The 17,547-nt window shown below is 43.5% G+C and overlaps 1 protein-coding gene across 1 annotated transcript; it reads left to right on the forward strand.

The window, feature by feature from the left end:
• Window positions 1-5,741: 5,741 nt before the first annotated feature.
• Window positions 5,742-15,776, forward strand: OSTM1 (osteoclastogenesis associated transmembrane protein 1). The gene is made up of 6 exons (XM_032683815.1): window positions 5,742-6,081; window positions 8,955-9,069; window positions 10,528-10,625; window positions 11,640-11,804; window positions 12,622-12,787; window positions 13,094-15,776. Exons 1-6 carry the CDS (start codon window positions 5,749-5,751, stop codon window positions 13,147-13,149), a joined length of 933 nt encoding a protein of 310 aa, XP_032539706.1. The 5' UTR covers window positions 5,742-5,748; the 3' UTR covers window positions 13,150-15,776.
• The last annotated feature ends 1,771 nt before the right edge of the window (window positions 15,777-17,547 follow it).

Here is a 17,547-nt window from a genome sequence, read left to right on the forward strand (position 1 = left end):
ATGACCAGCAAGAAACAATCTATGCAAAAGGGAAGAACAACTTTGGATTGCTTCCTACTGAAGAGAAGACTGGGATTATAACTCACTGACTCCAGGGTTACTAAAAGCAGAATTTGGCTCACTGGGTATTTTTGAACACGAATAGTCATCCACACTATGAAAAGAATCTACCTTTTGTATTATTTGTGTCAATCAAGAAGTTATTCATGTTAATTTCACTATTATGATGCTTCTAATGTTTCTGCTGTGTTTTAAACATTATCTTCAAATGTCTCTTTTCCTTCCTTCATATTTCTTTTCCCTATACGTTGGTTATTTCATCAGTATCATCCTGTTTTACTGTCATGAAAAATATGCAGTCTAACAGCTCTTCTTTCATTTCATAACAAACAGCACAATTAAGACTTAATTAGACTTAATATGAGTAAGGAAATGGCAATGCCACCCAGGACCTTAAATGTGATGTCATTCAATTGCTCAAGCGCAGCATCCTGGGGAAAAAAAAAAAAAGCCAAAGAAAAAATCCCATCAACTTATTTCTAACTATATCTTTACAGACTGGCATGATTTTCTACTGTCAATTATTGTTTTTCTAGTCGTGATTCTAAAAATATAATGTACTTTTTTTTTCCTTTCCACAGCAAAAAACTCTGACAGGTGCAAGGAAATTATATTTCTCTGTGCAATGGATTCATAGAGGGGATAATACGCAAACATTTAAGGTCTAAGCAAAGATCATATGGCACTATATATGATTTCTGAAGCTATCATGCTGTTATACACTTACAGAAAATAAGAGCCTTCATACGAAGATGTGGGGTTGTTTTCTCTCTTCAGAAATGTGCTGGTGTTAAGGAAGAGGGTTAGCTGATGTCTGTCTTGGTGTTCTCTCTATATCTCCTCGGAAATGGGGAAATTATTGATGGTTTTCTGGTTTACCATTACAGGTCACTTCGATGCCTTCTGATACCTTCACCACAGGGTCAGGACAGTGTCCAGGACTCCTTTGCTGAGCTTGTCCCAGCTGCATGTGGCCTGAGTATTCACAAGAGGCTACAAAAAACATAGGCTTCAGAAGAAGGTGGATATGGAAAATGGGTCCTGGGCAGGTCTCTGTGGACAGTCTCTAGAGGATATTGGGTGGAGGTTCATGATTCTCCAAAATGAGAATGTGGTCATTTGGCTTAGGTGAGCAAATAGTCTGCTTCACAATTTGCCATATAATTGCCCAAGACAAACACATTGAAGATCCTGGTTGAGTTGTACAGCCAAGCACAGTAGGTGTAGTAACATCTCTTTAGAAAACTGTGATGTTATTAGTCTTTCCTTGTTTCATTTGGCAATTCTGGGAATAAAATGATTTTTGCAGAACATTCTTAAAAAAGCATTCTGTATGAGTCACTGACACACATTTTCCATAAGTCTAACATTGCTGAAGTTTTAGTTGGGAAAGCAGTTTCTTGTACTCAACAAGAGAATGAGGTTCCTGAGTGTGTCTTCACACTTGAAATGGACTCCCAGGAAAAGTGGTGGAGTCACTGTCACTGGACATGTTTGAGGAAAGACTGGTTGTGGCACTCAGTCTAGTTGGCATGGTGATGATGGTCATAGGTTGGACTTGATGTCAGAGGTCTTTTCCAGTCTAAATGATTCTGTGATTTCAAGTGTCTGGCCTTCCCGGATTCCCTAGCAGCCAATGCAACATTATTGCTCCCGAGTTCTCAAGCTGGGATTTGGCATCTGATTTGCAAAACCACTGATAAACTTTGGGGTTTTCTGAATTAAAGACTGAAATTACTGTAAATCAACTATCTTTTTTTTTCCTGACTTTTGAGTTCTTCTGCTCATTCTTCAGAGATTAGTGCAGATGTGACTCTGTCTTCTTACCCTGAGTGAGAAGGCTTTCCTATTCTTTGCTATGCACATAGAAGAATAATGCTCCAATGGGACAATGCTAGCAGGCACAGTGGCTCAAGCTGGTCAGAAATGGTGCAGCTAGACAAGTGTTTGTCAACTGCTTTTAAACTAAGATTACACAACCTTTGAAAATAAGAGTTGGCTCAGACCATTGTATGGTATTGCCAGGATGAGTTTGACTTGCAACTAACCAAAAATGTCTCAACATGACGAGTTTATTTAACGTATTTACTTCCTCTCAAGTTCATTGTCATGGGTGCGATGAAGATGTGTGTGTGCCCTTTACTAATTACATATGTGGTGCTGTTTTCTGGACCGCTTTCTCATGCTCTGTGGAATCTGAAAAAAAGTCATTTTAATTGGGTTACTTGCTGTTAGGCTTTGACATCAGTCACAACCAGCACACGAGGGAGCCAGCACTGGCCCTGTGAATTAATAGGTACATGCAGAACTGTAATGGAGATGGGGAAGAAAAGCTTTCCATCGGCAGGGAATAGCTGCGCAAAGAAGATATAATACACTGATTCTTTGTTCATGTTAAGCTTTGTCATCTTTGCAATGAAATTGGTCAAGAGATTTCCATTTCCACAATGCCAGAAACAGCTCTCTGTGGACAACCTTCACACCTCCCTGTTCTTGCCAGCCCCTATTTCAGATGAAGAATAGTCTGTCTTCTGTGCTGCAGTTTTGACTTTGGAGGCAGAGCCTTTTCTCCCCTTTCATCCTGTCCTCTGAGCTGCTGCCTGCCCCAGTCTCTGAAGCAATACCACTCCCCAAGCACCCAGCCTCCCAGTCATGCCTGACTCCTTTCTCTCTTAGTCATCACTTAATTTTCTGTCACTACTTTGACACTTATGGTCTGATCCTCTTTTTTTCAGCCCTTTGGAGAAAATGCTTTATCCAAGCCACGATCCTTCAAAGATAAAAAGAAAACTTGAAAAAAGAGTTCAGTTCTCAGCTCACAGTGGCATAAACCAGGAGAAAGAATACTAAAGGTAACAGGGAGACAATCAGAAGGGAGAACCAAGTTCACAGCTTCAAACTGTTAGTTTTCTCTAGTTCACACTGCCGTCTCCACAGATCCAACAAGATGACAAAAGAAATCAATATTCATTTGCTATGTTCAATTTCTGCACTGTCAAGGTAAGACTCTTCCTCCTTCTGAATGAAATACTTTCTTATAGTCAGGGCAGGTGTTTAAACACTTGGATGTATTTTCAAGAATAATTGGGACTATATAACCTCAGAAGGTTTCTTAGATTTTTAGATATTTCTGAGATTTGCAGGCCAAGGCCAAATTCTGCTTGCTTTAGTTGTGAGTACAACCCCTTTGACAGGGTTGAGCAGAAAGGTAATGTTACCACTTCTGCCTGGTAACAAAATTCATCTATTATCAGAGAAGGGGTCCATGCCTTCTTCAAGCCCTGGTTCTGAACCACAGCTGAAAAAGTTAGTGACTTGTTATATTTACTTTGTAATATCATGTTTATTACTGATAAAAAGGAGAAGCATTTAATGACCAGACATCTTAGAGGTCTGCAGCAATGCATTTATTAATGCCAGAAATGTTTATACTCCAGTTATGCCTTGGAGATTTTATCTGAAAGTCTTGAGTTTGGTTGTTGGGGTTTTTTTCAATTCTTCTCCCTCCCCTTTTTCTTTTTTCTATTTTTTCTTTCTCCTTTTTCCCTTTCTTTTTTTTCCGTCGCCCCACCCCCCGAGACCAGTTTCCACTCGGAGGAAGAGCACGTTCTCTCGCAGGAGAATATTTAAGTTTCTCAAGGCGTGGGCAAACGCATCCTCCTTGACCTGCGAAGATGAAGGCGCAGCTTTACCCTCTCCAGCCGGTCCTTCCCGGTGCCCGTGCAGACCCATGCGACGGATGCCTCCGGTGAGGATGGTAAGCGACCAGTCCGGGGCGTTTTTCCGTTGCTCCCTCGGGATGCAGCTGCTTTCAGGGCTGTATGGGACACTCCGAGGGCCCTTTCTAGCCCCCCGCCGCCCCTCGGTGGGCGATGTGCGGGAGTGCTGCTGCCCTCTCCCGGGGGGATGCGGGCAGCCCGGCCGCGTCCGGGGTCCGCACTGTGGGGACACCCCGCTCCCTGTGGCAGGACAACGGGGCTTTTTGGTCGCCGGCTGGGCCGAGGGTAGTTTAGGGGCGGCAACCGGTCCCTGTTCCCGTTTCCGGGCTGCGGGCGCCGGCTTGCTACAGGCATTACCGCCGCCCCAGGCTTCCTCGGTGCTGAGGCTGCACCCCTGCTAGTGAGCTAAGGAAAGGTGACCATCTTCTGGCCCCGCGGCCACCCGGCCGCACGCATCCTGCTAAGCAGCTTCAGGCTTCCACACGTAGCAGCCTTGGTAGACATGGTCCCCAAAACATCAGTCCCCGTGCAGGAGGGTACTGTCTGGCTTCGGACAAAGCCTCGGTGGGACCTGCTTGGAGATGGGGCAGGGGGGCTCAGGGAAGGTCCAGGACCCAACCCAGGGCCTTTGCCCTGATCATTTGTAATTACAGGAAATGTGGTAATTTTTTGATCAACTCTCACATTTCTCTGTGTCAAATTCATGATGTGGTTTTAATTTGTTTTCATTCATTGCTTTGGAAGCCAGATCTTCAGAGATGAGGCATTCAGCCCACTCAGAGAAGTCAGATGCTTTCTGTTGGGTGCTCTTCGACTTCCTGATGGCATCTTTATTGCCTTTGTTGTTGTGTTTCCACAAATCTATCCTGGATATTTGCATGCTGTGACATTTACTACATGACTGGCACAAGTCAGCACTGGGTGGGCCAGGTGACGTGGAGCTGGTGGAGCTGGGTATGACTGGGTGTGTGGGGAGCTTCAAACAGTCATGAACTCGCAGCAGCTGCCACTGTTGTGGCACCGTCAGTCAGCACTGTCTACTGTCACCGGTGCCACGTGTGCAGTACTGAATCAGCTGCAATAAATGGATAGGGCCATTCCTGCTTGGCTCTGTTATTCCTGGAGGGACCATGCTATGGAATCACAGGGCTTTGCTTTGTCTCTCTGGTGTATTTGACCAGAGCACTATAAACCCCAGACTCAGTCAGAGGCCCATGGAAATGGCTGAAAAGAGTTTTAGTCAGACGGGACTGGTATGGGGTCAAGGTCCTGCCAAATAGCCTGGCACTTCAACCCTCAGCAAGGGGTTACCTACTGCTCCACTCTCTTCTCCTGAGCTGAGTAGAAGAGTTTTCCTTTGGTGGCTGCGGTTTAAATCATAATCAGCCACGGGGAAGTTTGGAGCTAGGTACCAACAAAGGTGGTACCTGAACAAAGGTGTCCAGCTTCAGATAAGATGCGGGAAATACGTTTCCTGCAGAAAGCTGCAGTTTATTTCTCCATCATCAATTCTTTCTCTGTTTTGGGGATTTTTTTTTTAATTGTTGCTGTATTTCAGCATATTTTAAAGTCACTTCCCATACCGCAGATACCCTTCGATTCCCTTTGCGGTGGGAGAGAGTGTGAAACAGATGAAACGCACGGCACAGACACCGCGCTTCCCGCGGAGCAGGACGCATCCGAGGCAGGTACATCCCGCGGGCACAGGTACGACCCCTACCCGCTTCCGGCCCTCAGGACGCCCCAGCGCCGTGTCCCGGGACGAGATCCCGGGACGGGATGCCGGGACGAGCCCGGGACGAGCCCCCGCCGCTCCCCGCCCCGCCCCGGGACGCGCCCCTGGGCCGGCCGGCTGCGGCCCCGCCCTTTGGCCCCGCCCCTTCCCCGCTGGGGCCAATGAGCGGCGGCGCCCTGCGGCGGGGGCGGGCCCTTCCCGGCGCGGCACTTCCGGTTCCTCGGCGCGGCCGCCATGGCGCCGCCGCAGTGCCTTTCTGGGGTGCTGCTGGTTGTCCTGGCGCTCGCTGTGCTCGGCCCTGCCGCCGCCGCCGAGGAGCCGCGCTGGGTCCCGGCACTGGATGCGGCGGAGGGGCTGGCGGAGGAGCTGTGGGGCGCGGGGCTGCCCGGCGACCTGCCCGAGCTGGAGCCCGAGTGCCGCAGCCTGCTGGCCGCCTTCGCGGAGGGCTGCGCGGCGCTGACGGGCTGCCTGGGCCGGCGCGCCCGCCCGGTGCGGCTGTGCCAGGGCTGCCACGGGCTCTACCGCCGCCTCCTCACACTGTACGGCAGCATCGCCCGCGCCGTCGGGGTGCGTCCGGGGTGAGGGAGGTGCGGGGCTACCGGGGCGGGCTGAGGGCCTAGGCCCTTCTCTTGAGGCTTCTAGCCGTGGGAGTTCAGTGCCAGAGCACGTCGGGTGGAGGTGGGATCATCGGGAAGGCAGGCTAGAAGCCTCACCGGGGTGCGCAGGGCAGTTTGGCAGAGGCTGGGAATGTGTGAGAATCGCTGCTGCCGGTGACGGCCACCTCCTGCTCCGTGCGGTGGCGTGGTCCGTGTAGCCAGCTCCTGGCATGGCCAGGGGCAAGTAGCTCCACCTGCAGAAAAAAGCTGTGCAAGTGGAAAAACTTGAGCTGTTCTTGCTGTTATTGCAGTGGCTGAAGCAGTGCTCTGGCTTACATGTCGTATAGCACTAATGAGGAACAGTGCCAGAGCTTGGTTGCCTGACACTTCTTGGAAAATGGATGGTCTGTGAAACTGTGGTGAGTGGTGCACATCATCTGTAAGGAGCCGTGTCATGGTTTTCTTGGCTCCAAAGGTGATGGGAGTGTGTGGCAGCAAACTAGAAGTCTTGAGCACTGGCTGGAGTCAATGCACCCTCCTGGTGGGAGAACCTTGGCTGAAGCTGGGTTTTCAGACTTTGATCATACTTTGGTTTGGTTTTGGATTTTGGTGTGTTTTTGTTTTTGTTTTTTTTTTTTTTCTTTCATTTCTTAGCATTGGATGTGGTTCATGGCTTGTTTTGTGTGTTCTCACCCAGTTTATCCGTTTGTAAAAGTTAGTTCCTGGGATGATACGAGGATGACATTAGTGGATCAGACCAAAGGACCTTTGATCTGTGATGAAGTGGGTACCCTGGTAAGAGAGCACATTTATAGCAGTGTGTACCCTGGACGGTGCTTCCAGTCTTGGGATTTCTGAATCCCAAACTTTAGAATTGCCATTGACGAGAAAAATCTGTCGCTTTTTAAACGCAGGGAAACTTCAGGTGCTGCAGTGTCCAGCTGCAAAGCCTTTCACAGTTTAATTACCTGTTGTTGGAAAAGTGTTGCTTTTGGGTGATGTTGGGTTGTTTGCCTGGTTCTCCTCACCACCCCAGTGCTTGTACTGGAAAAGTGCATGGATGTTCACTTGGTAATTGCCCTTTCCAGGGCGAATATATAGCCACTGATCTCGTGTTTTAGTTTGCAAACATGTAGTCTGTTTTATCTGTTTCTCTTATGGAAGCTGTTTGTACCAGTGACTAGGTAGTGTGAAAGGGAAAAATTTAGTATGCAATTCTCTTGGGTACTTTTAGCATGATATTTTGGCTAGGAATAGGCTGCCAAACATATTCCAGTACTTAGAATATGTATGAACACATTGTAGCTGCTGTGCTTGAATACTGGCAGCCTGGGAGGACTGGTCCACTCTGTGGTCTGGAAGACAAATCTGTATGAGACAGCATGTGGCTTTCCTTCTGTGTGTGGATTAACTAACCAAGTAAATAAAGGAGGTGACCTCTTGCAACCTCAGTCCACAATTACAAGTGGTCAGGTGTCTGATGTTTTTATCTTAACAACAGTTAGAGTGCAATGTGACAAGGGCAGCCAACTTAAGTTTTGGACATCTCTGAAATGTAAAATCCTCCTCCCTAGGCTAATTAAAGAATCAATTAGGCAAACATATGTAAGGAATTATTTAGGTTTACTTGATTCAGTTTTGGTAAAGTGTTTTTTCCTACTCATGAGCCCAGGTGGTGAGGAAATTTCACAGTTAGAGCCTTTGTGAAGCAACCAGTTTCCCAGATAAGCAACATTCTTGTCTTCTCTAATTCAGTAGAAATGAAAGTCAGTGAATGTGGGAGTTACCAGATGTGGCAATATTTGACTTCTGCAGTTAAGCCTCCAAAGGAAAGGTCTTGTTTAACCCAACCCCCACCCCATTTTAACAAAGAGAGGCAGAAAGTGGATCTCTTGTAAAGCTCCATAAGGAACAAATTTCTCATTAAAGAGATTATTTTTTTCTATGTTCCACGTCGCTTATCAAAGAGGCTTTTGGCAGCTTTGGCAATTTTGAGAAGTGCTTAAGTCAATTTAGCAGCCAGAAACCAGGAGCTAGAGCATGGCAGTCAGCTGACTGGAGGTCATGGTTCCGTATCTGAATTCTGACAGGGAGACTTCCTGTTCTGTAACTGCTTTTATAGTTGATCTCCACTTTTTTATGAGCTTGGTCCAGAGAATAAGTTGCTATATGAGTTGTGCCAGAGCCTGCTGTGAGGTGTTGGGTGGCTCACTGAGAGAGATGAGCTTGGTGCCTGTGTGTGGGGAGGATGAGAGCCCAGCCTGGCCACAGGCCTGGGGGAGTGAGCGCAGGCACTGCTTTGCAGAGGACTGTTCCTGGTATCGCTGCACTGGGGGGAAGTTTGCTGTTGGTACATTGGTACTGTGGTTTTGGAGGATGTTTCTGTTGTTTGGGTTTGGTTTGTTTGAGACCACTCCATTGCTTCAGGTCCTTCAACTGTTCCTTCTGTCTAATGAGAACAACCCTGTCCTTTTCTCTGGCGGCACATGCCTTGAGCTGGCTCCTGTGGTAGCAGCCCAGGAGTGGATGAATATGAGCCACCTGGAAGAGAAGGCCCTGTCTTGTGCTTGTTTTTTCTTTTTATGTTGTGGTGTATTTTTGACTGACTTGTATGCATTTCCTAGTGGGTCTGCAGAGACCACTTGCAATAAGCTGTGTCGCTCACAGTATGAGTTGGAGGATCAAAAGATTTTTGTTCCATCAGTTCTGCTCTGCTTATCTGGAAATATCGATGCAATGCGGTGTGTGATTGTTTAGTTGTGCTTGTGCAAACTATGTTTCAAAATTTTCCCTTTGTATTTTTAACACTTGTTTGCTTCTTTTGTTGTTTCCTTTTGTTTCTAGAATTCTTCTGAGAGCCACAATTGTGCCAAAAGCATCTTGACCTCAGACAGGCTGCAGATAGTTGTGACCCTTTCGGAGTTCTTTAATGAAACCTGGGAGGCAGCCAACTGTGCAAGTATGTGACTCATTCTGTAGCTTTTGTGCTGCTGTTATGGCTTAGCCCCAGAATTTGCACAGGTCAGAATTGTACTTATTTGTTTGAATATAAGTAGATAACATGCAAATCCTAAATTATAGCCACTCCAAGCGGGTTTTCTTCTGTAAGGGCCAAAATTTGAGGGCAGTAATCTGTTGGAAAACTTAGTTGTTATATAAATATTTCTTTTAGATTAATCTTTCAAAAAGTAGTCTTGCTAGTTTTCCTTGTGATTACTTTGCTGGAGAATTTTTTTAGCTTCATTGTGGTTTTTTGTCTGTCTTTCCATTTTTAAAAAAACTTGCATAAGAGTCTTTTCCTTGTTTGTTAGGAAAGTTATGAACTCTGGGATGCTTACATGTTGAACAGTATCTGCCTCCACAGCCATGATTTGATTTCATTTTATGGGTGAAGAGTGTCCAAGTGTATACTTGAGTCTCACATCCCAATGCTGGTGCTGCTGTGCTGTGCTAACAGCTAAACTATGGCTGTTTGCTATTCCCCTGGTGTGCTTTGTGGGACCCTGCACTAACAGGTGCACTAGGAAAGAGTGGGAATACCACTATGGAGCTGAGTGTTAAAGATGCTGGATTTGCTGCAGGATCCCTTGAGAGCCCAAAAGAGTTTGTTTTCATTTGTGAGGGCTGGGAAGGCAGAACAGGAGCAGCTCTGTGGACTGTGCTGTCCTGCCATGCTTAGCCTGTGGACTGTGTGCTGCCTGCCCAGTGCCCAGCTGAATGCTTACCCTCACTGCTGCTGATGCTTGCTTCTTTCAGAAGAATTTTCTAGGATGTTGGCTGGCTCTCATGATGCTGTTGCTGAACACCTAAATTCCCAAATAGTCTTCTTTTCAAGGGTCTGGCTGGCTAGAGCACCTAAAGCAGGGTAGGATGGATGGAAGCAGTAACATAGTAGGGTTGAGCCTATGACTGGGAGGAAAGCCCCAGAGCTCCCCTCAAAGCTGGTGAAAAGCTCAGCTCTTTTCTTAAAGAATAATAATCTACACTCTGATTTCTACTATTGTGTTTGTGGTCTAGCTGTTTCCTGGGTGCTTGCCGTTTCATCTCCACTGCTGGTGCACAAAATGGCTGCTACTGTTGCTGGGCAAAGCCAGATTTGCATGCTGGAAAATAAAAGTAATGTCTTGTTTTATCTCAAAGTCCAAAGATAATTCAGTCCCCCTCTTCAGAAAGCTCTTGATGATAGTCTTCATCTTTCACTTAATCAAGGCCAATTAATTCTGAAAAGTGTTCTCGATGAAGAGTTAGGTCAGCAGGTCTGAGACATCAATGGCAGGCAGATAAGGAATCGCAGTGTTGACTAGACCTGTCCTTTATAGTCGAGAGCTCTTTTTACAGGAGTGGAGTGTCCGGGGCTTGCCAGCTGCGGAAATGTTAGGAATTAGAATATCCTGATGTTTTTCTTTCTCTTTGACAGATTGTTTAAAGAATAACAGTGAGGGATTATCAAATTCTACTGAAGAATTCCTGGATTTATTCAATAAATCTCTGACATGTTTTGAACATAACCTTCAGGTATTTATGCTGTGTATTTAAGAGAAGCTCTAAATCCTCTAATTGCTATCAAAATCTTATTGATGTTGAATAAACTGCAGATACAAACCAGACAAATAAACTGCTGCTGAGTTTGTGAACTGTAGGCAGATAAAACAATGTTCTGTAAAACGCAGTTTACAGATTGAGAGCCTAAAATTAATTCTAACTGATACTTACCTTGACTTCATTTTGTATGTAATTGCAATGCTACTTTGCATCAGAATTTCTGAATTCACCGTAGTTGATAATTATACAGTAAGAAATATCATGTGTGCATGCTGTAAGGCTCTTTTTCTTTCTCTTTGTAGAATTGTTGTGTTTTGGCATAGAAATTCAGTCTTTAAATATCCTTTTGATAATGTGGACCAGTTCAGAAAGGCCAGATACCTTAAATTGTTGTAACATTTCTTTTGACTCTTAAAATTATGAGTAGTTAAAATTTGGCCATATTGCAAATATGGCCAAATATATCTTCCTTAGTTAAATAAATGTGGTAATCATCCTAAGAGAAAATGCCCTATATAGCCTAAGAAACTGTGCATATTCCATTTCAATCAGAAACTGGCCAAGTTATGGGATCATTCAGTAGTAGAAATGGGAAATGATGGGTACAGGACAATCTCGGGGGGGACTGCTTTTTTGTTATTAACGCTTTCTAGGAAATGTGCCTTTATAAACCTTGTTCATTTTATAGGCCTTCTTCAGCCTACTGATCACTTGAAGTGTCTAAACTAGAACTTAACCCCGTGGTCAGTGGGTTGCTGATACAGCCATGACTGTGTTAAAATATCTTCAGAGATTGTAGTTTTGTTTTTGTGTGCATTGTGTTGCATTCAGGAGGTGCTGAAGGCCACAAATGAAGAGGGTTGCTCAGTATGGCACTGTCTGTCCCTGTCGATATAGCAGTCAATATAGCAGTAGCAACCTAACAAATCAAACCAATTTTTTTGTAATGCCTTAAACCAGCATTCATGCAGATTTTTATAACCCTAGGGACAAACCGTTTATCTGTCACCAAATAACTACACAGAAGTGTGTAAAAACTGCAATGAAACCTACACAAAGTTGAATGACCTGTATAACAACTTGCAGAGGATGAACAGGCAAAGTGATGAGTCTGGGCACTCCGCACACTTATGTATCGACGTGGAAGATGCAGTAAGTGTTTATTAAGGCTCACCACGGAGGCCTTGTCATGGGGATCTTTATTAATCTCAGCCATTTGTGCTTGTCTTGCTAGGGATTGGCTTTTCCCTTTGGGTGTGGGGCAGTGTGGGCAACAGTGCCTTTGACAGGCTGATGTCCCATGGCGGGAATTTAGCTTGGTGGGGCTGCCTTGCTGGGTCCTGTCCTCAGTCAGGGCTGCAGGAGCGTGACTGAAGCTCCTGATCTCCCGAGTGCATTCCAGTTTGAGTAGCTGCACTTTCGTTTCTTGTTACTGTGAAAGGGATGGATTAAAAAAAAAAAAAAATCTCCTAATCTTCTGGCTTTTAATATGAAGCTTTACTGCTATTGTTCTAGCTGGTGTATTAATTGATTCCTTATTGTAGCAGCTGTTTCTAGAGGTCCTCAGCACTGATGACATATGTTTGGAAAAAGCTTCTGTATATTGTGGGAGTTTAAGTGGCTGGGCTAAAGGAGTGCTTGTCAAAAGTGTGGGATTAGTCCTGTCCCCACAGACTGTCAGTGAGCTCTTTGCCACATGCCTGTTTCCCAATGTCTGCATGTATGTGAGTATAGTTGTATTTTTGAAGCTTGTAAAAGTTTTGATATGAAATCTCGGCCTTGTCTAAATTGTCTGTTTCTACATTTCCAGGGATTTGCTTGGTTTTGGGGGGAGTTCTGTTAAATTGCTGTTTTCTGAGGTGATATTTGAACACTTGAATGTCTTGAGGCCTGAGTGTTTGCCATGCCGTGCTGTACAGAAAAAAATGCATGTGCTTGCTTTCATGGTTTGCTTATGTTTTCCTTTTAGATGAACATCACTCGGAAGCTTTGGAGCAGGACTTTCAACTGTTCTCTTCCCTGCAGTGATACAGTCCCAGTGATTGCAGTTTCATCCTTTATTCTCTTCCTACCTATTGTTTTTTATCTTAGTAGCTTCCTTCACTCAAAGCAGAAGAAACGGATACTCATTTTGCGTAAGTGGTGGTGTTGGCATTTCACTGTAAGAGCTGGGTGGTGCCAGGGATTTGCTTGGCTCGTGTGGGAGAGGAGCCCAGCCAGATCTGCCTGCAGCTGTGCTGACGGCGCTAATAGCAACTATTAGTCTGCTGCTGTCCCCTGAAGAAGGGTAGGAAAGAGCTTCAGCCGTATCTTTTCATTAAAGTTTCTGGACGTGAACAGAAAGCTGTTTGCAAGTCTGTGTCGGATAAATAGAGGGAGTGGAGAGACTAGTTTTATGGAATTCTTAGTGTTTAATTTTCATATAATTTTTCCTTTTCTAGCCAAGCGCATCCAGTCAAATGCCAGTCTTGTGAACATCCAAGAAAAATACAGCTGAGCTGCAAAACAAAACCTGAGAACTGCTGCTGGTATACAGTGGGTACAATTGTGTTGGAATGAGGCCGACACAAAAGAGGAGTTAATTATGGTTTAGTGTAATGATACAGAGCAACACAAGTTAAACAAAATGCTGTCTGACTTCTAAGCGAGGGTATTAACAAACATGACAAGGCAGGGCTGTGTGACACTGTATGGACTCTGGTTTTGAAAAATCTGTGGTGTTTTTTCTCAGTCTCGGACTGAAGCGGGTGTTTTTCTGTTTCTAAGCTTTTGTACTTCACATCAATAGAATAGCTACACTTTCCTTGCATGGTATTTTCCTGTATTCATCATATTTGTTTCACAAAACCATGAGATTTTGAATCTTTTTGAGGTGATTTTGATTGACAGACAAAAATTGAAATAATGTTTGTAAAACATTATTGTTAATTTCACATAATATTCAGACTTAGGATGGACAGGAAACCTTTAAAAAAGAAAAAGTTCCCATCTTTCCTATACCACTGTAAAGTCATGTTGCTGGGATCTGTTAAAAAAAAAACACACAAAAACCAAAAAACAAAAAGGCATGACAAATGAAGAGAAAGTGGTAATATGTAGTGTCCAAAACAGCAACAAAAGCAGCACAACTGCCAGTGCTGGACTTGAATAGTAATCATTGATGGCTACAGTATTCAGTTATCTCTGGAACAGGTGGCATATTTAGTCTTTTGCACACTTTAACCACTAAAATAATTGCTTTTCAAATGCTATATTTTTCAGAGGTTTATTTTACATGTCTGCTTGGATTACAATGTTTCACTGTCTTTATTGTGCCATTTCCTTTCCTTTTTAATTATTAAGTGCTCTGGTTTTTTTTAAATGTTTTTGTAGAGGAGAAGTGAGGTAAAGTCAATTCACTGGAGATGCTGAATTTCCTATTCTAGAACTTGCTATGGCTTAATACAGAGGTGTTTACAGGAACTTTGTAGGGGAGAAGTTGCCTTTGGGTTCTCTTAACTTAAAAACTGTTCTGAAGAACAACGAATATACTGTGTTGGAAATTGGTGACTTTCAAGAAATAGTGTAAAAATATTATTCCTGTGAAATAGATGGATGTAAACAAATCTGAGCTTGCAGAATTCCAAAGCTGATGGAGAAATTCGTGCAATAACTGCAGGAATGGGTAGTGCTGCTGTCACTCTGTGGACACAATTCAGGGGCTGCAGCAATACTGCCAGTTCGGTTTGTTTATTGTATTTCTGATTTGGGAGAGTGGTGGGATTGAAATGATTTATAGCAGTACCTGGGCTTAATGAATGCCAAAGTCTTTGCTCCAATTTTTAAATGTGTTTTCTAACCTTGAGATTAAAAAATAATGGCCATTACTAAATGGCTAAAAAAATTTAAATTTCTCTTGCAATCTGTGTCTGATGTCTGTCAAAACCCCGCATGAAATTGTCTTATGTATTTGATTTGCTTTGTTAAATTTTTCCTTTATTCTAAGGCTCAAATAAATATATAACAGTGTAACAAAACACTCCTAAATCTCTTAAAATAATTGGTTTTCTTGTTTTTATTTTTTTTCTGTTAGGACATACTGTTTATTTTGAAGTCAAGTTGACAGTATGTTTAATAATAAGTAAAATACTGTGTTAGCAATTGGTCCCACCCACAATTGCCTTTTTGTGTTTTATCAGTAAGAAGTATCTATATCCTGCTGCTTAACATGTGAATTACGAGATCAACAGTCACTTTGTTTTAGGTAGCTTACAACAATAACATAAAACTGTTTCTCATGCTGATTTCATAAAGTTACCTTCATGTGGCTGGGAGAGGCATGCTGCCTTTAAATTAAAAAAAGATTTTTTTTTTTATATCTATTATTCTTAAACTTCAACTTTCTGGGACTTAATTCAGCTGCCTGCTCTAATAGCATTACATTGATTTGGGACATCATATGATTGAGAGCTGTTCAAAGGAATCTTTCATTCGTGCAGATAAAGCCAGTTTGAATGTGCAGCGTTTCAGAATGACAGCTTTTATACTGTAAGCAGTGGCTTTTTGAGCACATTCATGTTAAGTAGGTCTGAAAGTCATTACTTTTGGATATGGTGCTTAAGCACTTTAAAAAAAAAATCAGCTTTTCTTATTTTCCTCGCTCCCAAGCCAAACGGAAATACTCATGTGACTTTGTTTTTGATTTTAAAGCAGCAGCAAAGTTTACACTTGGGATTTTTGATAATACATCTATTTTCTCCTTTTTTCTTTTTTCTCCCCTGCCCCAAACTTTGTACTACTAACTTTCTTTACACAGTGTTATATTTTTGGCAGGATATTTCATATATAAATGGATTGAATTCTCTTTATACTCTATTTGCTACAGAAATGTGGAAGCACACAGACTGTGTTGAAAGAGAAATAGAATACTTTTTGCTGCTAGTCTTTCATCTTGGTTTATTTTTTACCTTTTTAGTATTATATATATTAAGTAGCATAAACTTTGAAATGCTGATTGTTTGTATCTCTTTTGTGCAAATAAAGATTTCTTACTGTGGGATAGCACTTTGATTCATACTTACACTTATTAGGAAACCTCTAAACATGGAAAGTCAGCTGTAATAAAGATTGTCGATAAACAATGAACAGTGTGGTTACTTACTTGCTTCATCTATAGTAGTTTTATACTCATGCTGTTCTGGGTTTGTGTTCAGAAGCACCTGTTTATTATTCCCTATTATTCCATTTGCAGGAAAACAGCATCAGAAAGATGTTTTCAAAGCAGTGCTGTGCTGAATTACAGAACAAATGAATGGCAACTGCTGAGAAAGGGTGGAGTTTAGCTGGGTCAGAGCCTCTTGAAGTCTATGGAAAGGCTCCTGTTAGTTGCAATGGAGTTTCTTGGATGGGTATGCCTGAGTAAGGCTGGTGGGGATAACTTACTGTCTTTGTGGGGAGGCTTCTGGTTGCCTGCACTGGCCACTTTCAGTGTCAGCAGGCACGGAGTTGGTGTTGGATTGCTGTTGGGCTGCAAGATTTTTTTAAAAACGGCAGTGCAGTGCTTCACCATGGAGAGAGCCCGGTGTCTCGCCTGAGGGCAGGAGCCTTGTGCACTAGTGGTGGGATGTGGATTTCTCAAAGGCAAATTTAAATCTCAGTGTATCCCTTGCAAGGGACTTCCAGGAAGGCTGGGGAAATTGTAATGCCGGTCCATGAGGTATGGCTTCAGCTGGAAAACTAGGGACTGTTCTGGTTGCCTGTATGCTTGGGGGAGAAGCTTGAAAGGGAATCAGCACAGGGGAAAGGCAAGTGGGAAGAGCAGAGGATTTACCTAATGAGTGGAGCAGAGGCTCTGACAGTAATTGAGGGTGGAAATGGGGGTCTGTAAACACACATGGAACTAAGTGCTTTGGATGGAGATGCTGCTGAAGTGCACAGGTGGTTGAAATATTCTAAGAGGGTATGAATGAGACCCTGATTGCAGCTGAGCTGGAAGGGGGATGCTCTGGCTTCTTGGTGGAGGTGGGCCTAGGTAAGGAAACACTGCAGCTGAGCCCTGGGTCCCCCACTGGTCTGTGATGGGACATGCAGGGGGGCTGCCTGCATAGGTCAGGAATGGGAGGAAGTAGTAGGATGACAACAGGGACTTTCTTCTGAGTTACTTAAAAGCAACTGCTTTCTTCTGGTAGGACAACTGAATTGTGTGATGGTGTCAAAATAATCTTGGTTCAAAGATTCTTTACAAAGCTCCCGTTCTATTTTGAGCTGAGTGAGGACTCTTGTTTAGCATTGAACAAGGGACTTCTTCAAAACAAACTAGAAATATATATTTTTTGTGTAATGGCTGTTTTTTCCATCTTTATTAAATACCTGCTACAATCACAAAATGGCTTCAGTTTCCTAATGTTTTGTTTCTAGTGCATTCTGTCCAGTTAATCAAGTACCGTCAAATCTTTTTGTGTTTCTGCTAATTTATACCTTAGTTTTCGTGCCCTGAATATAGAGTTTCTCTGGAATGATAAACTGTGTGATTAGCAAAATTACTGCACTCCTAATCAGAATGTATGAGTAACTTACCAATTTTTGTTCATATTTCATTGTGAATTTTCCTTCTGAGGCTGTTGTAAGCTTTTTTAGCCTGGTCTTCAAGTTTGTGCAGGATGCACATTCTGTATCTTTACCAGTGTAAAAAGTTACACATAGGAAGAGCTGATCCAGTAAATTCTGCAACTGCTCTGGAGCGTTGCTTCTCCCAGCATTGTGATAGGTGTCTGTTGCTACTTGCTGGAGTCAGCCAGGATGATTTATGTGCAATTAGTGCATTAATGTTGCCTTGTGTTGTGCTGAGAGTTGAAAAGCGCTTGCTGTCTTGGAGGCCCTGGTCTAATCTAAGGCAAAAATAGCATGGGAAGGAAGA

This window comes from Chiroxiphia lanceolata, chromosome 3 (genome assembly GCF_009829145.1).
Source record: "Chiroxiphia lanceolata isolate bChiLan1 chromosome 3, bChiLan1.pri, whole genome shotgun sequence".
Taxonomy (NCBI): domain Eukaryota; kingdom Metazoa; phylum Chordata; class Aves; order Passeriformes; family Pipridae; genus Chiroxiphia; species Chiroxiphia lanceolata.

What these genes read in the sequence shown, in the direction of transcription:
- OSTM1 (XM_032683815.1), top strand. Translation starts at nt 5,749, where the DNA reads ATGGCGCCGCCGCAGTGCCTTTCTGGGGTGCTGCTGGTTGTCCTGGCG. An exon ending in GTATCGACGTGGAAGATGCA is followed by an intron (nt 11,805 to 12,621) that starts GTAAGTGTTTAT and finishes TTTTCCTTTTAG; the next exon opens with ATGAACATCACTCGGAAGCT. An exon ending in GAAACGGATACTCATTTTGC is followed by an intron (nt 12,788 to 13,093) that starts GTAAGTGGTGGT and finishes TTCCTTTTCTAG; the next exon opens with CCAAGCGCATCCAGTCAAAT.